The sequence below is a fragment of the Giraffa tippelskirchi genome, chromosome 4 (assembly GCF_054371585.1).
Source record: "Giraffa tippelskirchi isolate mGirTip1 chromosome 4, T2T-mGirTip1v1.2.pri, whole genome shotgun sequence".
Lineage (NCBI taxonomy): Eukaryota > Metazoa > Chordata > Mammalia > Artiodactyla > Giraffidae > Giraffa > Giraffa tippelskirchi.
This window is the reverse complement of record NC_137278.1, coordinates 126,749,206-126,767,206: the sequence shown is the minus strand read 5'-3', so window position 1 is coordinate 126,767,206 and position 18,001 is coordinate 126,749,206. Positions and strand designations below refer to the sequence as shown.

The 18,001-nt window shown below is 40.5% G+C and overlaps 1 protein-coding gene across 2 annotated transcripts in view; it reads left to right on the top strand.

Annotated features, from left to right (window-relative positions):
• The window catches only part of LOC145546168 (uncharacterized), a 135,667-nt gene that overhangs the window by 95,393 nt on the left and 22,273 nt on the right, over positions 1-18,001 (top strand). For both annotated transcript variants that reach the window (XM_081592229.1, XM_081592228.1), the window contains exon 9: positions 977-1,093. In XM_081592229.1, coding sequence (XP_081448355.1) covers positions 977-1,093 — 117 coding nt within the window. The remainder of the gene's footprint in view (positions 1-976; positions 1,094-18,001) is intronic.

The window sequence follows — 18,001 nt, the reverse complement described above, 5'->3', positions numbered from 1 at the left end:
GCAAGCTGGAGATCTCTTAAGTTACACAGTATGAGATTGCTTAAAGCATGCCACTGAGCCAGCCCAGATGAGTGGAAATAAATTCCCATTACTCGAGGAGTGGCATGGCAATGGACTGATAGCCATCTTTAATCTGCCATAACAGTATTTGAAGAAAAAGATGAAAAATTCAGATTAGGAATGCTGAGTTGAGGTCCCCAAATGACATCAAAATGGAGACATCAAGAAATAGGCAATTCAACCTACAGGTCTGGCTCTGAGCAGAGCAATAACTTTGGAAGATGTTTGGTGTAGACATGAAGAGTGCTTAAAATTATGGGTTACCCAAGGAGTGTGTGAAGACACTGAATGTGCGAAGACAAGAATGGAGATTTTAGTACAGTAGAAATTTAGAGGCCAAGTAGAGAAAAGTTGTACATGATAAAGACTAGGATGGAAGACAGAGAAATAGGAAGAAAACAGAAGAGAATGGGGCCACAGAAATCCAGGAGACAGAGAAAGAGACACAATTCAAAAATTTTAAATGCCATGAAGCAGGGAAGTAATAAAAGAAACATGAAATTGTCCCCTAGGCTTGGCAATGCAGAGAGATCTTTGGTGAGCTTATGTGTGCATGCGTGCATGGGTGCTCAGTCACTCAACCACGTCCAACTCTTTGTGACTCCATAGACTATACGGCCTCAGGCTCCTCTGTCCCTGGGATTTCCCAGGCAAGAATACTGGAGTGGGTTGCCATTTCCTATTCCAGGGAATCTTCCCAACCCATAGATTGAACCCATGTCTCCTGCTTTGATAGGCGTATTCTTTACCACTGTGCCACCTGGGAAGCCCGGTGAGCTTATGAAGGCATTTCTAATAGAGAGGTGGGGATAGAGTCTAGATTTTTTTATTCAAAGATATAGATAGTGATGAATGGAGCAAAAGATTCATTACTTGGGTTTCAATATCTTTACAACTTCCCTTTTTCTTTTCTCAGTGTCGTTCAGATGCCTTTCGATTAATGAAATACAACGTCATCACTGCATCCAAATTTACTAGTAGCAAAAGTCCACTTCTGGTTCAAAGGCACAATGTCATCCCAGGAGTATTTTTGGTATGTGCTTTGAGATATATAACTCTTTGACTGTTGCATATGTTGCTTGCCAGACTTAGAGATAATTCACAGAGTGCACAGAGGCTACAAGAATGCAGAAATGGATCAGCTTGTATCACAAACTTTTGTGGTACTTCCTTGACTGCAGATCTAAGCCTTATAATAATTCTTAGTGAAGTTAAAAGTTGGGTATCTTTTAACATTGGGGTGACCAAAGGGGACAATGATAACCAATTCATAAAATTATAAAAATTTAGTAGAATAATGTGCATAAATTGCTTGTTTCAATTCCTGGCACACCATGGGCAGATAGTAAGTGTTAATTCCCTTCCAGCAATTTTTCAGTTCAACAAATGTTTATTGAAAGCTCTGTGCCAAGCACAGTGTTGGGAACTGAGGATACAAAAATTTAAAAACCTACATTCTCTCCTGTTATGGAGCTTCTAGTACAGTGGGGAGAGCTGTAGCCTGAAAAGGGTGATATATGAGCTGGGCTCTAAAGGTGGGAGGTATTCTGATAGAGGTAAGAAAGAGAAGTAGAAAGAAATTCCAGAGAGGAGGAATATTATTAGTAAAGGTAAAAGTTTGGGGTGCAAAATACCTAGAGATATGTTTTTCAGTCCTGTGTCTTCTATTATAACCGTGTTATTCTCATCTGGTAGAGGAGAGGACTGGCTCTCAATCCCAGCCAATGCTTTAGGTGCATGAAAAAATAATGATTTCTAGGCCTTACCCTGGAATAATTAAATCAGAATTTCTGTGGGTGAGACTCAGCATCAGTATTCTCTTTACAGCAACTTTATTATTTTACATTCAATATAATGCATTCACTGTAATGTGTACAGTCCCAATGACTTGACAAATGTGGATATTCATGAAACCACCTCTATAATAGAGAAAGAAAACACTACTATCACCCCAAAAAGTTTTCTTTGAACCTTTAGCTGTAAGTCCTTCCATCTCCAGGCAATCACTGTCACTGTTGTGATTTACCGTCACTATAGATTAGGTTTGCCTTTTCTAGAATTTCAACTTAAAGCATTCACACAATAAGCACCCTCTTGTCTGGCTATTTGAGATATCAGTGCTTTTTAAAAGCTTCCTTAGATGATTTTAATGAGAAGCAACAACCTGGATGCTCTCACAGGACCCTTATAGCTAAAAAGGGTACCATGATTTCATCTGCTCTTCTAGAGGTACTTTATAGAAGTTGAATTTTAGGAGTAACAAATATGATTGCTGTTGTAATAATTAGGATGATTATAACACTAATATTTATAGGCAAACAGCCTGTCACCTTAATATGAAAGTAAGCCAGTTGGTTGCAAGTGTTCAAATGACAGGTTAGACAAGAGAAAGAGACTCAGGACCAATGAGATAGGGCAGAGACTGCATCTATACTTGTGTTTTGAGATATATACTAAATAGAGAAAACAGAGGTAGCTCATCCACTAATATCACCACAGTAAATTGAGTAACTTCCTCAAATTTCAACCAACATATGCACAAAGAAATCTGTTTTCAGTTTTCAAAATACACATCCCTGTCCCTGTGAACAGTAAACAATGAGTCTTATTCTGTGGTAGGGAATTCTTCCCACAGACCTGGTAGGTGGTCAAATATTACCCAACTCCTGCAAGCCTATTTGATCCTATGAATCTTGGCAGACTGCATGTTAGGTTTATTGTGTCTGCTTCCTGTAAATTTACTGGTGGCTTAAAAAAAAAAAAAAGCACCAGCACAATGAAAATATATGTCTTCCTCAAGCTGCATTCATCTGTGACATCCAAATCAAAGACTTATCAGCTGAGGTGCTTCCAGTTCCCTGCAAGAAAATGTCAACCACTATTCATGATCACCTAAAACAGTTCCTACTCAATTCCTGGCTGTCAGAATTCTGGCTTTCAAGCCAAGAGCAAGACAAAGGCCTCAACCTGCTTAGCTGGCCGTCCACTAGGTGACAGTATTGATCCATCTGAAATGAATGTGTTTTGTCTCAGGGCCAGCAAACTCTGGGAAAGATTGCAGCCAGTTGGAGTTCTGAGGTCTTGGGGGAAGCTCTGTCTTTCCTTAGGAGCAAGGCAGAATGATTCTGTTTTCTTTATCTTTCCAGGGAAAATGTGAGGTAAATTGTTCTGATGTTACCACGTTGGGCCTGGATTTCTTTGGGCAAAGCAGTACAGATAATGAATGTGATTGTCCGTAATAAATTAACCTGCATTTCCCTGACCATATAGACAATGAAGGCAGAAAGCTGGTAAAGAGCATTGTGTAAACAGCTGAAAATTCATTTTAGCAGTTTACTTAAATGCATTGGGATGGAACAATTCTTTACCCATGTTGTTCATTCTAATACAAACATGCTAGAGTGTTGGATGTGCATTATCCAGGGCTCTGAAGAGGGACAAGATTGTCTTTGTAGACTGTTATTTCCAGATTGCCATGTCATGGTTTTACATTATTTTATCTATTCTGGACATGATCCCTGTCTTCAAAATGAGAACTAGATAGGCAACAACAAACACTGTAGCAAGATTCAGTGTGATCAGTGGAAATGATGGTAGTGTGTTATGATATTGCGGTAAGAGTACAGGGAATGATGAACAGGTCACATCCTCATTTCAAAAGGCCAACACAGGAAATGAGATGAGTGCCAGCTTCAGGAGTCTTTAAAAGAGTTGGTCTGAAGGAACAAAGCAGAGGAGTAGGTGGATGTGGAGTACATCTCTCTCCATAGATACATCAGGAATACATCTTCAGACACAGAACTACATGCAGAACACCAGCTGAGAGAGGACAGGAGTACCTGAGCAGTGGAAGAATATATAGAACCACACAAAACTCGATAGGACGAAGGAACTAGGGGGAAAAGCAGGAGTGTTAGTAGGACTGGACCTGCCCTTGGCAGGTGGGGAAACTGAAACAGGGGTCTGATCCCCACATCTGGGCAATTGTCTGAGTCAGAGGAGAAACATTTAAGGCTGAGAATGAAAAGGAGTACGTCAAGGCTGTATATTGTCACCCTGCTTGTTTAACTTATATGCAGAGTACATCATGAGAAACGCTGGGCTGGAAGAAACACAAGCTGGAATCAAGATTGCCGGGAGAAATATCACTAGCCTCAGATATGCAGATGACACCACCCTTATATGGCAGAAAGTGAAGAAGAACTAAAGAGCCTCTTGATGAAAGAGAAAGAGGAGAGTGAAAAAGTTGGCTTAAAGCTCAACGTTCAGAAAACTAATATCATGGCATCTGGTCCCATCACTTCATGGGAAATAGATGGGGAAACAGTGGAAACAGTGTCAGACTTTAATTTTGGGGGCTCCAAAATCACTGCTGATGGTGATTGCAGCCATGAAATTTAAAGACCCTTACTCCTTGGAAGGAAGGTTATGGCCAACCTAGATAGCATATTAAAAAGCAGAGACATTACTTTGCCAACAAAGGTCCGTCTAGTCAAGGCTATGGTTTTTCCAGTGGTCATGTATGGATGTGAGAGTTGGACGGTGAAGAAAGCTGAGCGCCAAAGAATTGATGCTTTTGAACTGTGGTGTTGGAGAAGCCTCTTGAGAGTCCCTTGGACTGCAAGGAGATCCAACCAGTCCATCCTAAAGGAGATCAATCCTGGGTGTTCATTGGAAGGACTGATGTTGAAGCTGAAACTCCAGTACTTTGGCCGCCTCATGCGAAGCGTTGACTCATTGGAAAAGACCCTAATGCTGGGAAGGATTGGGGGCAGGAGGAGAAGGGGACGACAGAGGATGAGATGGTTGGATGGCATCACTGACTCGATGGACATGGGTTTGGGTAAACTCCAGGAGTTGGTGATGGACAGGGAGGCCTGGCGTGCTGCGATTCATGGGGTCACAAAGAGTTGGACATGACTGAGCGACTGAACTGAACTGAAAATGAAACAGCTGATCTGTGGCAGCTTAAGTGGAATGAGACTCAGACAGTCCTTGCCACAGCCATACATACCCTGGACAGGGACACAGGTCCCTTGGGAGGCCCAGCGGCTGGGAGCTGGACTTTAGGGATTGTGGAGCAATTCCAGGGTGAGGGCTGCTGTTGACTGCAGAGAGACAGATTGAGGGAACATGAGGGAGGAGACTTTAGTGGGAAATGCCTGTGGAGGAAAGCCAGGCAGCCCTGGAAGCAAGGTGATTCTTCTGGGTCATGTGTAGGGGGTGGAGCCATCACCATAGTCTCTCTCCCCACACACCAGCATCAGCAGCTGAACAGTAGAGAGGCCCGCCCATCAAACTCCTGACCACTGAACTACAGAGTAGGACCCCACCCAGGGTGTCCCTTTAAGTGCCTGAGGCACCAGACAACAGAGAAGGACCCTAGGCAAGGGAGGCCTCTAAGTGCCTGAAAGGGCGGAGCTGTGGAGAAAAACTGGCCAAAGAGGCCTTCTGATCGCCAGCTATAAAAGGCTTGAAAAAATAGTCTGAAGAGGCCCTAACTCCTGCGGCAGAGGCAGTCCATGTCACTGCACACTTGGCGCCGCCCAGGGCCCCCGCAAGCCAAGCAGCTGTGCCACCTTCACGCTCAACTCTCACTGGGGCAGAGATGCCACAGGCAAAAAAAGTCTTACGTCTATGCATGCAGGGTTGCTTCGGTTGTGTCTGACTCTTTGCAACCCTGTAGACTGGCCTGCCAGGCTTCTCTGTCAGGGAAGGGGGTTCTCCAGGCAAGAATACTGGAGTGTATTGGCCAATACTTCTTGCCATACCCTTCTAAAGCAGTGTAATTCCTGCTGCCCTAGCCACCAACTCCCCTGAGGACCTGGTGCTGCCAGAACCCCTGCGACCCAAGCAGCTGCACCATCTCCACACCTGGCCTTCATAGGGGCCAACCTAAGTCCTCCAGGGCAGCCTCAAGAGCAAACCCCAGCGGACAACCCACATGCAGAGGTGGAAATAAAACCACAATTGAGACCCAGGGGCAGTTTGGCTAAGGAATAGACCTAAAACCTTTCCAGACCTAAAACCTTCCCACCAGCTATACAAGCTGCAGATTAAATCTGCACGATCAACTAGGCAGACTCTGTGTCTATGGAATATATAAAAGGACATTGAGAGCTCCCTCAAAAGAAAACGCACGAGTTCTGATGGCTGTGGACATTGGAGGCAAGAACACACAGGCGTAGGACCAGATTAGAATCTGAGCTGCTCCCACAGCAGGTCCAGAGATCAGCAGTGTTGGAGGGCATCCTAGGGAGTTGAGGTGGACTGCAACTCCCAGGGAAGCTGGACTCTGACAGCGGTGACTCAAGAAAAACATTTATTATTATTATGGTTTGACTTGTTCTGGTGTCACAAAGAGTCAGACACGACTGAGTAACTAAGCACAGTAGATTCTTTTGACTTTTCTTCCCCCCCTCTCTATTGTAGTTGTCAATTTTATTAGCACTATGAAATCTAATTAAGCTTTTGAGCTTTTTTTTTTGTTTTTTCTCTTCAGTCACATTTTTTTATTGTTGTTATAAACCTCTGCCTCTATGTTGGGCTTTTGCAGTTCGGTGGAGTTTTCCTTTTTTTCTTTCTTTTTTAAATTTTAATCTTTTAAACCTATTATTATTTTATACATTTATTCCTTTGTTTGCTTTTCCTACTGTTCTTTTTCCCTTCCAGTTAATCTTTAATGTATATAAATCTTCTTCATCTACCTCTATTTAACTTTACATATCTATTCTTTCTTTCTTTTCTTTCCTCTCAATGTATGTGTTAGTTTTATTTTCATAGCTTTATTCCCCAATTGGCACCTTGCTTTAGTTTTGTTTTCCAGTTTGTGCTTTAGTCAGTTTTGTTCTTAACTGGTAGATATAATTTTTGGTTTCTTTTGTTCACTGGGTCAATCTATTGTACTTTATTTTTGTTGGACTGTTTTCATTTTGCTTATGGGTGTATATGTATATGTGTATATTAAGTCACACTCTTTACTGTTGTTATAAACCTCTGCTTCTATGTTGGGCTTTTGCAGTTCTGTAGAGTTGTCCTTTTTTTTTTCTTCTTCCTTTTTTTTTTCTTTTCTCTTTTTAAAAATTTTAATTTTGTAAACCTATTATATTTTTAATACATTTATTCCTTTGTTTGCTTTTCCTACTGTTCTTTTTCCCTTCCAGTTAATCTTTAATGTATATAAATCTTCTTCATCTACCTCTATTTAACTTTGCATATCTATTCTTTCTTTTCTTTTCTTCCTTTCCTCTCAACATATGAGTTAGTTTTGTTTTCATTGCTTTATTCCCCACTTGGCACCTTGCTTTAGTTTTGTTTTCCAGTTTGTGCTTTAGTTAGTTTTGTTCTTAACTGGTAAATATAATTTTTGATTTCTTTTGTTCACTGGGTCAATCTATTGTACTTTATTTTTGTTGGACAGTTTTGACTTTGCTCAGGGGTGTATATGTTATGTGTATATTTCATTACTTTAATTATTATTTGCCTGGTTTTGTAACTGCCATTTGTCTGGGGTTCACCTTTGGTGTCTCATTTTTGGGTAATTGTTTTAATCTCACTTAATGCCATAACAAACCACTTGTGGAATCTTGTGGATCAAGCCCTGGCCTTTCGAGTGGGAGCACTGATTCCAAGACCCTAGGCAACCAGAGAACTAACCCTAGGGAGTATCAAATAGTGAGAACTCACACAAAGGAAACCACTTGAATGCAAGACCCAGAATCACCCAACTACCAGTAGCACCCTGTGCAGGACGCCTCATCTAAACAACAAACAAACAAAAATACAAACCCAGTCACCAGCAGACAGGATTACCACCTCATTCAGCCTCGCCCATCAGAGGAAAAACAAACAAATAGACAAAACAAAACAACAACAACAAAACTCAGCACAAATTTCACCCTATACAAAGTATACACAAACCACTAGACCAACATTAGGAGGGCAGAAACCAAAAGGAAGAAAGAATTCAAACTTGAAGCCTGGGAAAAGGAGACTTCAAATATAATAAGTTAAAAAATAGTAATGAAAAGGCAGAGAAATACTACACAAATAAAGGAACAAACTAGAAACACAGGAGTACAAATAAATGAAGAGGAAATAGGCAAACTCCCTGAAAAAAAATTCAGAATAATGATAGGAAAGATGATCAAAAACCTTGAAAACAAAATGGAGAAAATGCAAGAATCAATTAACAAAGGCCTAGAAGAATTAGAAACTAAACATACAGAGACAAACAACACAAATGGTGAAATTAAAAATACTCTAGAATGAATCAATAGCAGAATATCTGAAGCAGAAGAACGAATCAGTGAGCTGGAAGACAAAATGGTGGAAATAACTTCTGAAGAGCAGAATAAAGTAAAAAGAATGAAAAGAACTGAGGATAGTCTCAGAGACCTCTGGGACAATATCAAACACACCACATTCAAATTATAAGGGTCCCAGAAGACGACGAGAAAAAAGAAAGGGTATGAGAAAATTTTTGAAGAGATTACAGTTGGAAATTTCCCCAACGTGGAAAAAGAAACAGTCAATCAAGTCCCAAGAGGCACAAAGAATCCCATACAGGATAAACCTGAGGAGAAACATACCAATACACATACTAATCAAACTAACAAAGACTAAACATGACAGAATATTAAAAGAAGAAGGGAGAAGCAACAAGTAACATACAAGGGAAACCCCATACGTTTAACAGCTGATCTTTCAGCAGAAACTCTGCAGGTCAGAATGGAATGGCAAGATATATTTAAAGTACTGAAAGGGGAAAATCTACAACCAAGATTACTGTACCTGGCAAAGATCTCGTTCAAAAGTGATGGAGAAATAAAAAGCTTTTCAGACAAGCAAAAGTTAAGAGAATTCAGTACCACCAAACCAGCTTTACAACAAATGTTAAAGGGACTTATATAGTCAAGAAATACAAAAGAAGAAAAAAGATCTTCAAAATCAACACCAAACAATTAAGAAAATGGCAATAGGAACATATATATCAATAATTACTTTAAATGTAAATGGACTAAATGCTCCAACCAAAAGACACAGACTAGTTGAATGGATACAAAAACAAGACCTATATATATGCTGTCTACAAGAAACCCGCTTCAGACCTAAAGACACATATTGACTAAAATTGAGAGGATGTAAAAATATATTCCATGCAAATGAGAAGAAAAGAAAGCTGGAGTAGCAATCCTCATATCAGACAAAATAGACCTTAAAATAAAGAAGATTACAAGAGATAAGGAAGTACACTACATAATGATCAAGGGATCAATCCAAGAGAAAGACATAACAATTGTAAATATTTATGCACCCAACATGGGAGAACCTCAGTACATAAGACAAACACTAACAGACATAAAAGGAGAAATTGACTGTAAAGCAATAATAGTATGAGACTTTAACACCCCACTCACACCAATGGACAGGTTATCAAAACAGAAAATTAGTAAGGAAACACAAATCTTAAATGATACACTAGATGTGATATATCTCATTGATATCTTCAGGACATTCCATCCAAATGCAGAGGAATACACCTTCTTCTCAAGTGCACATGGAACATTCTCCAGGATAGACCAAATCTTGGGTCACAAATCAAACCTCAGTAAATTTAAGAAAATTGAAATCTCATCAAGCATCTTCTCCGACCACAAGGATAGAGACTAGATATCAATTACAAGCAAAAAACTGTAAGAAACACAAACACATGGAGATTAAACAACACATTTCTAAATAACCAACAGGTTACTGAAGGAATCAAAAGGGAAATAAAAAATTCCTGGAAACAAATGACAATGAAAACACAACAACTCAAAACCTATGGGATGCAGCAAAAGCAGTTCTAAGAGGGAAGTTTATAGTAATACAATCCTACCTCAAGAAACCAGAAAAACATCCAATAGACAACCTAACTTTACACCTAAAACAACTGGGAAAAGAAGAACAAAAAAACCCCAAAATTACTAGGAGGAAATAAATCATAAAGATCCGAGCAGAAATAAATGAAAAAGAAATAAAAGAAACAATAGTAAAGATTAATAAAACTTAAGCTGGTTCTTTGAGAAGATAAACAAAATGGACAAACTTTACCCAGACTCACCAAGAAAAAAAGAGAGAAGAATCCAATCAACAAAATTAGAAATGAAAAAGGAGAGGTTACAACAGACAATGCAGAAATACAAAGGATTATAAGAGACTATTATGAGTAATAAATATGGCAATAAAATGGATAACCTGGAAGAAATGGACAGATTCTTAAAAAACTTCAATCTTTCAAGACTGAACCAGGAAGAAATAGAAATTATGAACAATCCAATTACAAGCACAGAAATCAAAACTGTGATTGAAAATCTCCCAAAACACAAAAGCCCAGGACCAGATGGCCTCACAGGAAAATTCTATCAAACATTTAGAGAAGAGCTAATGCCTATCCTTCTAAAGCTCTTTCAAAAAAAATTGCAGAGGAAGGAACACTTCCAAACTCATTGTACAAGGCCACCATCACCCTGATACCAAAACCAGACAAAGACAACACAGAAAAAGAAAACTACAGGCCAATATCACTGATGACCATAGATACAAAAATCCTCAACAAAATTTTAGCAAACATAATTCAGTAACACATCATAAAGTTCATACACCATGATCAAGTTGGGTGTATTCCAAGGATGTAAGGATTCTTCAACATAGGCAAATCAATCAATGTGATACACCATGTTAACAAATTGAAAGATAAAAACCACATGATAATCTCAATAGATAATAGATAATCTCAAAAGCCTCTGACAAAATTCAGCACCCATTTATGATTAAAACTCTTCAAAAAACGGGCACAGAAGAAAACTACCTCAACATAGTAAAGGCCATATATGATAAGCCTATAGCAAACATTATTGTCAATGGTGAAAAACTGAGAGCATTTCCCCTAAGATCAAGAACAAGGCAAGGGTATCCACTCTCACCACTATTATTCAACATAGTTCTGGAAGTCCTAGGTATGGCAATCAGAGAAAAAAAGGAAATAAAAGGAATACAGATCAGAAAAGCAGAAGTAAAGCTCTCACTGTTTGCAGATGACATGATACTCTACATAGAAAACCCTAAAGATAGTATCAGAAAATTACTAGAACTAATCAGTGAATTTAGCAAAGTTGCAGGATACAAAATCAATACACAGAAATTACTTGCATTTCTATATAATAACAATGAAAAATCAGAAAGAGAAATTAAGGAATCAATCCCATTCACCACTGCAACAAAAAGAATTAAATATCTAGGAATAAACTTACTTAAGGAGGAAAAAGAACTGTACACAGAAAATTATAAGACACTAATGAAAGAAATCAAAGATGACATAAACAGATGGAGAGATATTCCATGTTCCTGGGTAGGAAGAATCAATATTGTGAAAATGACTACACTACCAAATGCAATCTACAGATTCAATGACATCCCTATCAAATTACCAATGGCATTTTTCACAGAACTAGAACAAAAATTTTCACAGTTCATATGGAAACAGAGAAGACCTCAAATAGGCAAAGCAGTCTTGAGAAAGAAGAATGGAGCTGGAGGAATCAACCATCCTGACTTCAGATTAAACTACAAAGCTACAGTCATTAAGACAATATGGTACTAGCACAAAAACAGAAACATACACCAATGGAACAAGATAGAAAGCCCAGAAATAAACCCATCCACCTATGGGTACCTTACTTTTGACAAAGGAGGCAAGAATATACAATAGGGCAAAGACAGCCTCTTCAATAAATGGTGCTGGGAAAACTGGACAGCTACATGTAAAAGAATGAAATTAGACCACTTCCTAACACCATACCCAAAGATAAACTCAAAAAGGATTAAAGACCTAAATGTAAGACCAGAAACTATAAAACTCTTAGAGGCAAACACAGGCAGAACATTTGATGATATAAATCAAAGCAAGATCCTCTATGACCCACCTCCTAGACTGCTGCTGCTGCTAAATCACTTCAGTTGTGTCCGACTCTGTGCGACCCCATAGACGGCAGCCCACCAGGCTCTGCCATCCCTGGGATTCTCCAGGCAAGAATACTGGAGTGGGTTGCCATTTCCTTCTCCAGTGCATGAAAGGGAAAAGTGGAAGTGAAGTCACTCAGTCGTGTCCAACTCCCAGCAACCCCATGGACCATAGCCTACCAGGCTCCTCTGTCCATGGGATTTTCCAGGCAAGAGTACTGGAGTGGGGTGCCATTGCCTTCTCCACACCTCCTAGACTAATGGAAATAGAAACAAAAGTAAACAAGTGGGACCTGATTAAACTTAAAATCTTTTGCAAAGCAAAGTAAACTATAAACAAGGTGAAAATACAACCCTCAAAATGGGAGAAAATAATAGCAAATGAAAAAACTGACAAAAGGATTAATTTCTAAAATATACAAGCAGCTCATATAAATCAATACCAGAAAAACAAACAACCCAATCAAAAAAGTGGGGAAAAGATCTAAACAGACATTTCTCCAAAGAAGACACACAGATGGCTAACTAACACATGAAAAGATGCTCAACATCGCTCATTATTCAGTTCAGTTCAGTTCAGTCGCTCAGTCGTGTCCGACTCTTTGTGACCCCATGAATCGCAGCACACCAGGCCTCGCTGTCCATCACCAACTCCCGGAGTCTACCCAAACCCATGTCCATCGAGTCAGTGATGCCATCCAACCATCTCATCCTCTGTCGTCCCCTTCTCCTCCTGCCCCCAATCCTTCCCAGCATTCGGGTCTTTTCCTATGAGTCAACGCTTCGCATGAGGCGGCCAAAGTACTGGAGTTTCAGCTTCAACATCAGTCCTTCCAATGAACACCTAGGACTGATCTCCTTTAGGATGGACTGGTTGGATCTCCTTGCAGTCCAAGGGACTCTCAAGAGGCTTCTCCAACACCACAGTTCAAAAGCATCAATTCTTTGGCGCTCAGCTTTCTTCACCGTCCAACTCTCACATCCATACACGACCACTGGAAAAACCATAGCCTTGACTAGACGGACCTTTGTTGGTAAAGTAATGTCTCTACTTTTAAATATGCTATCTAGGTTGGCCATAACCTTCCTTCCAAGGAGTAAGGGTCTTTAAATTTCATGGCTGCAATCACCATCAGCAGTGATTTTGGAGCCCCCAAAATTAAAGTCTGACACTGTTTCCACCGTTTCCCCATCTATTTCCCATGAAGTGATGGGACCAGATGCCATGATCTTAGTTTTCTGAACGTTGAGCTTTAAGCCAACTTTTTCACTCCTCTTTCACTTTCATCAAGAGGCTCTTTAGTTCTTCTTCACTTTCTGCCATAAGGGTGGTGTCATCTGCATATCTGAGGCTAGTGATATTTCTCCCGGCAATCTTGATTCCAGCTTGTGTTTCTTCTAGCCCAGTGTTTCTCATGATGTACTCTGCATATAAGTTAAATAAGCAGGGTGACAATATACAGCCTTGATGTACTCCTTTTCCTATTTGGAACCAGTCTGTTGTTCTATGTCCAGTTCTAACTGTTGCTTCCTGACCTGCATACAGGTTTCTCAAGAGACAGGTCAGGTGGTCTGGTATTCCCATCTCTTTCAGAATTTTCCAGTTTATTGTGATCCACGGTCAAAGGCTTTGGCAAGGTCAATAAAGCAGAAAGAGATGTTTTTCTGGAACTCTCTTGCTTTTTCGATGATCCATCAGATGTTGGCAATTTGATCTCTGGTTCCTCTGCCTTTTCTAAAACCAGCTTGAACATCTGGAAGTTCACGGTTCACGTGTTGCTGAAGCCTGGCTTGGAGAATTTTGAGCATTACTTTACTAGCGTGTGAGATGAATGCAATTGTGTGGTAGTTTGAGCATTCTTTGGCATTGCCTTTCTTAGGGATTGGAATGAAAACTGACCTTTTCCAGTCTTGTGGCCACTGCAGAGTTTTCCAAATTTGCTGGCATATTGAGTGCAGCACTTTCACAGCATCACCTTTGAGGATTTGAAATAGCTCAACTGGAATTCCATCATCTCCACTAACTTTGTTCGTAGTGATGCTTTCTAAGGCCCACTTGACTTCTCGTTCCAGGATGTCTGGCTCTAGGTGAGTGATCAAACCATTGTGATTATCTCGGTCATGAAGATTTTTTTTTGTACAGTTCTTCTGTGTATTCTTGCCACCTCTTCTTAATATCTTCTGCTTCTGTTAGGTCCATACCATTTCTGTCCTTTATCGAGCCCATCTTTGCATGAAATGTTCCCTTCGTATCTCTAATTTTCTTGAAGAGATCTCTAGTCTTTCCCATTCTGTTGTTTTCCTCTATTTCTGTGCATTGATCGCTCAGGAAGGCTTTCTTATCTCTCCTTGCTATTCCTTGGAACTCTGCATTCAGATGGGAATATCTTTCCGTTTTTCCTTTGCTTTTCGCTTCTCTTCTCTTCCCAGCTATTTGTAAAGCCTCCTCAGGCAGCCATTTTGCTTTTTGCATTTCTTTTCCATGGGGATTGTCTCGATCCCTGTCTCCTGCACAATGTCACGAACCTCTGTCCATAGTTCATCAGGCACTCTGTCTATCAGATCCAGTCCCTTAAATCTATTTCTCACTTCCACTGTATAGTCATAAGGGATTTGATTTAGGTCATACCTGAATGGTTTAGTGGTTCTCCCCACTTTCTTCAACTTAAGTCTGAATTTGGCAATAAGGAGTTCATGATCTGAGCCACAGTCAGCTCCTGGTCTTGTTTTTGCTGACTGTATAGAGCTTCTCCATCTTTGGCTGCAAAGAATATAATCAGTCTGATTTCGGTGTTGACCATCTGGTGATGTCCATGTGTAGTCTTTCTTGTGTTGTTGTAAGAAGGTGTTTGCTATTACCAGTGCATTCTGTTGGCAGAACTCTATTAGCCTTTGCTCTGCTTCATTCTGTACTCCAAGGCCAAATTTGCCTGTTACGCCAGGTGTTTCTTGACTTCCTACTTTCGGATTCCAGTCCCCTATGATGAAAAGGACATCTTTTCTGGGTGTTAGTTCTAGAAGGTCTTGTAGGTCTTCATAGAACCGTTCAATTTCAGCTTCTTCAGCATTACTAGTCAGGGTATAGACTTGGATTACCGTGATATTGAATGGTTTGCTTTGGAAACTAACAGAGATCATTCTGTCATTTTTGAGATTGCATCCAAGTACTGCATTTCAGACTCTTTTGTTGACTATGATGGCTACTCCATTTCTTCTAAGGGATGCTTGCCCACAGTAGTAGATATAATGGTCATCTGAGTTAAATTCACCCATTCCAATCCATTTTACTTCACTGATTCCTAAGATGTCGATGTTCACTCTTGCCATCTCCTGTTTGATCACTTCCAATTTGCCTTGAATCATGGACCTAATATTCCAGGTTGCTATACATTATTCCTCTTTACAGCGTCGGAGCTTGCTTCCATCACCAGTCACATCCACAACTGGGTGTTGTTTTTGCTTTGGCTCTGTCTCTTTATTCTTTCTGGAATTATTTCTCCACTGATCTTTAGTAGCATATTGGGCACCTACCGACCTGGGGAGTTCATCTTTCAGTGCCCTACCTTTTTGCCTTTTCATACTGTTCATGGGGTTCTCAAGGCAAGAATACTGAAGTGGCTTGCCATTCCCTTCTTCACTGGACCACATTCTGTCAGATATCTCCACCATAACCCGTCCATCTTGGGTGGCCCTACACAGCATGGCTCATAGTTTCACTGAGTTAGACAAGGCTGTGGTCCATGTGATGAGATTGGTTAGTTTTCTGTGATTGTGGTTTTTAGTCTGTCTGCCCTCTGATGGAGAAGGATAAGAGCCTTATGGAAGGTCCTGATGGGAGAAACTGACTGAGGGGGAAACTGGGTCTTGTTCTGATGGGTGGGGCAATGTTCGCTAAATCTTTAATCCAATTTTCTGTTGATGGATGGAGTTGTATTCCCTCCCTGTTATTTACCTGGGGCCAAACTATGGTGGAGGTAATGAAGATAATGGTGACCTCCCTCAAAAGATCCCATGCATGTACTGCTACACTCAGTGCCCCCAACCCTGCAGCAGGCCACCACTGACCCATGACTCTGCTGGAGTCTCCAGGACACCCACAGGCAAGTCCAGGGCAGTCTCCTGTGGGGTCACTGCTTTTTTCTTCTGGATTCTGGTGCACAAGCTTCTGTTGTGCCCTCCAAGAGTCTATTTCCCAGTCCTGTGTAAGTTCTGGCAGCTCTATGGTGGGGTTAATGGTGATCTCCTCCAAGAGGGCTTATGCCACACCAAAGTCTACTGCACCCAGAGCCTCTGTCCCTGCGGCAGACCACCGCCAACCCTTACCTCCACAAGAGACCCTCAAACACAGTTCTGTCTCAGTCTCTGTGGGGTCCCTGGGTCCTGGTGCGCACAAGGTTTGTTTGAGCCCTCTGAGCATCTCTGGCGGGAATGGGGTTTGATTCTAAACGCGAATTTGTCCTTCCTACCATCTTGCTGAGCCTTCTCCTTTGCCATTGGATGTGGTATATCTCCTCACAGCTGCTCCAGTGCCTACCGTCTTACTGGGGTTTCTCTGACCTTTGACGTGGGGTATCTCCATACGGTCGGTCCAGAGAAGTGCAGCCACCGCTCCAGACCTTTGACGTGGGGTATCTCCTCTCTGCCGCGGCCGCTGCTTGCTGCTCCAGCGCTGCACAAATATTTCCCTATGTCACTAAGTATTGTTTCTACATTCTTTTACAACAACATCATTTATGTTGGTTGAATAATATTCCAATATATGGCTGTACCATGACTTATTACTTAATATATCTTTTACTGGTGGCTATTAAATTATTTAAAGAAGTACATTAGAAAAATTAAAACTCTCTGATAATGTTGGAATGCACAGCCTTGCAAAGCAGTGAGCTTTCCTTTTGAGAGGCTAGAATGTAATTTTTAGGGGTTATCTCAGAAGCAATTCCTACTCTAAGAAGATACCTTCTTTCTTTTCTCTGGCCCCATTTATTGTGGCAGTTATTTTTCTTCCTAGTATTTGCCTTCTTTCCCTGTGCTTCAGTCTCACCTCAACCTTATCATCCTGACCATCTCCTCCTCCCTCCTTAGTGCCAGATTCAGAAAGCACTGCTTTTGTGTTCCTGTCTCTACTAAAGGGCTTTTCAGTCAAATGCTCTACCACTGAACCATATCCCCATTACCACAGGGCTTCTCTTTTTCCTGGCCAATCAGATCAGACACTCTCTAGGCCCAATAACCTTTTTTTTTTTTTTTTGCCACACCACGCAGCTTGTGGGATCTCAGTTCCCTGACCAGGGACAGAACCAGTCAATAAAAGCACTGTGTCCTAACCATTGGACCACCAGGGAATTTCCAGCTTCTTCCATTGAATAGTTGAGTAGCCTGGCGTCACATCATAAGAATATCCTAGGCCTTCATTGTTCTTAAAAATGGAATACTATTCAGGATGGGTACAGGAAAGAGCTGGCAGAAGTTTAAATGTGTTTAAAACAAAAAACAAATTTTAAAGGGGATGCTGTTTATGCACAATAATGTTAGTATGTGTAAATAAGAGTGAAAATAATTCTCTTGTGTCATTAGTTATAAAGTGGATCAGCACTGTGTTAACCTCTTGAGAGCCTTAATTCTGACTTTAATCACTTTAGGGAAGGGATTCCATTCTTCTTATTTTTGATACATTCTTTAGAGTAGCTACAAAATCAGTATTTGTACAGCCGATTTGTGGTGAAAGAGTAAATTTAATATTTTAGCATCCCAAATCACAATGGCATCTCTAAATTTTATGTAAAGCTAGCATGTAGCTTTCATTTCCTATTTGGAGTCTTCCTATCCCACCATCTTGGCCACCTTGAACACTTCCTATTTACAGAAGGCTGTTTAATCAATGTGAGTGAAACTAAGCCTGCAGTTTAAGTTCAGACAAAGAAATCTGTTGGATATA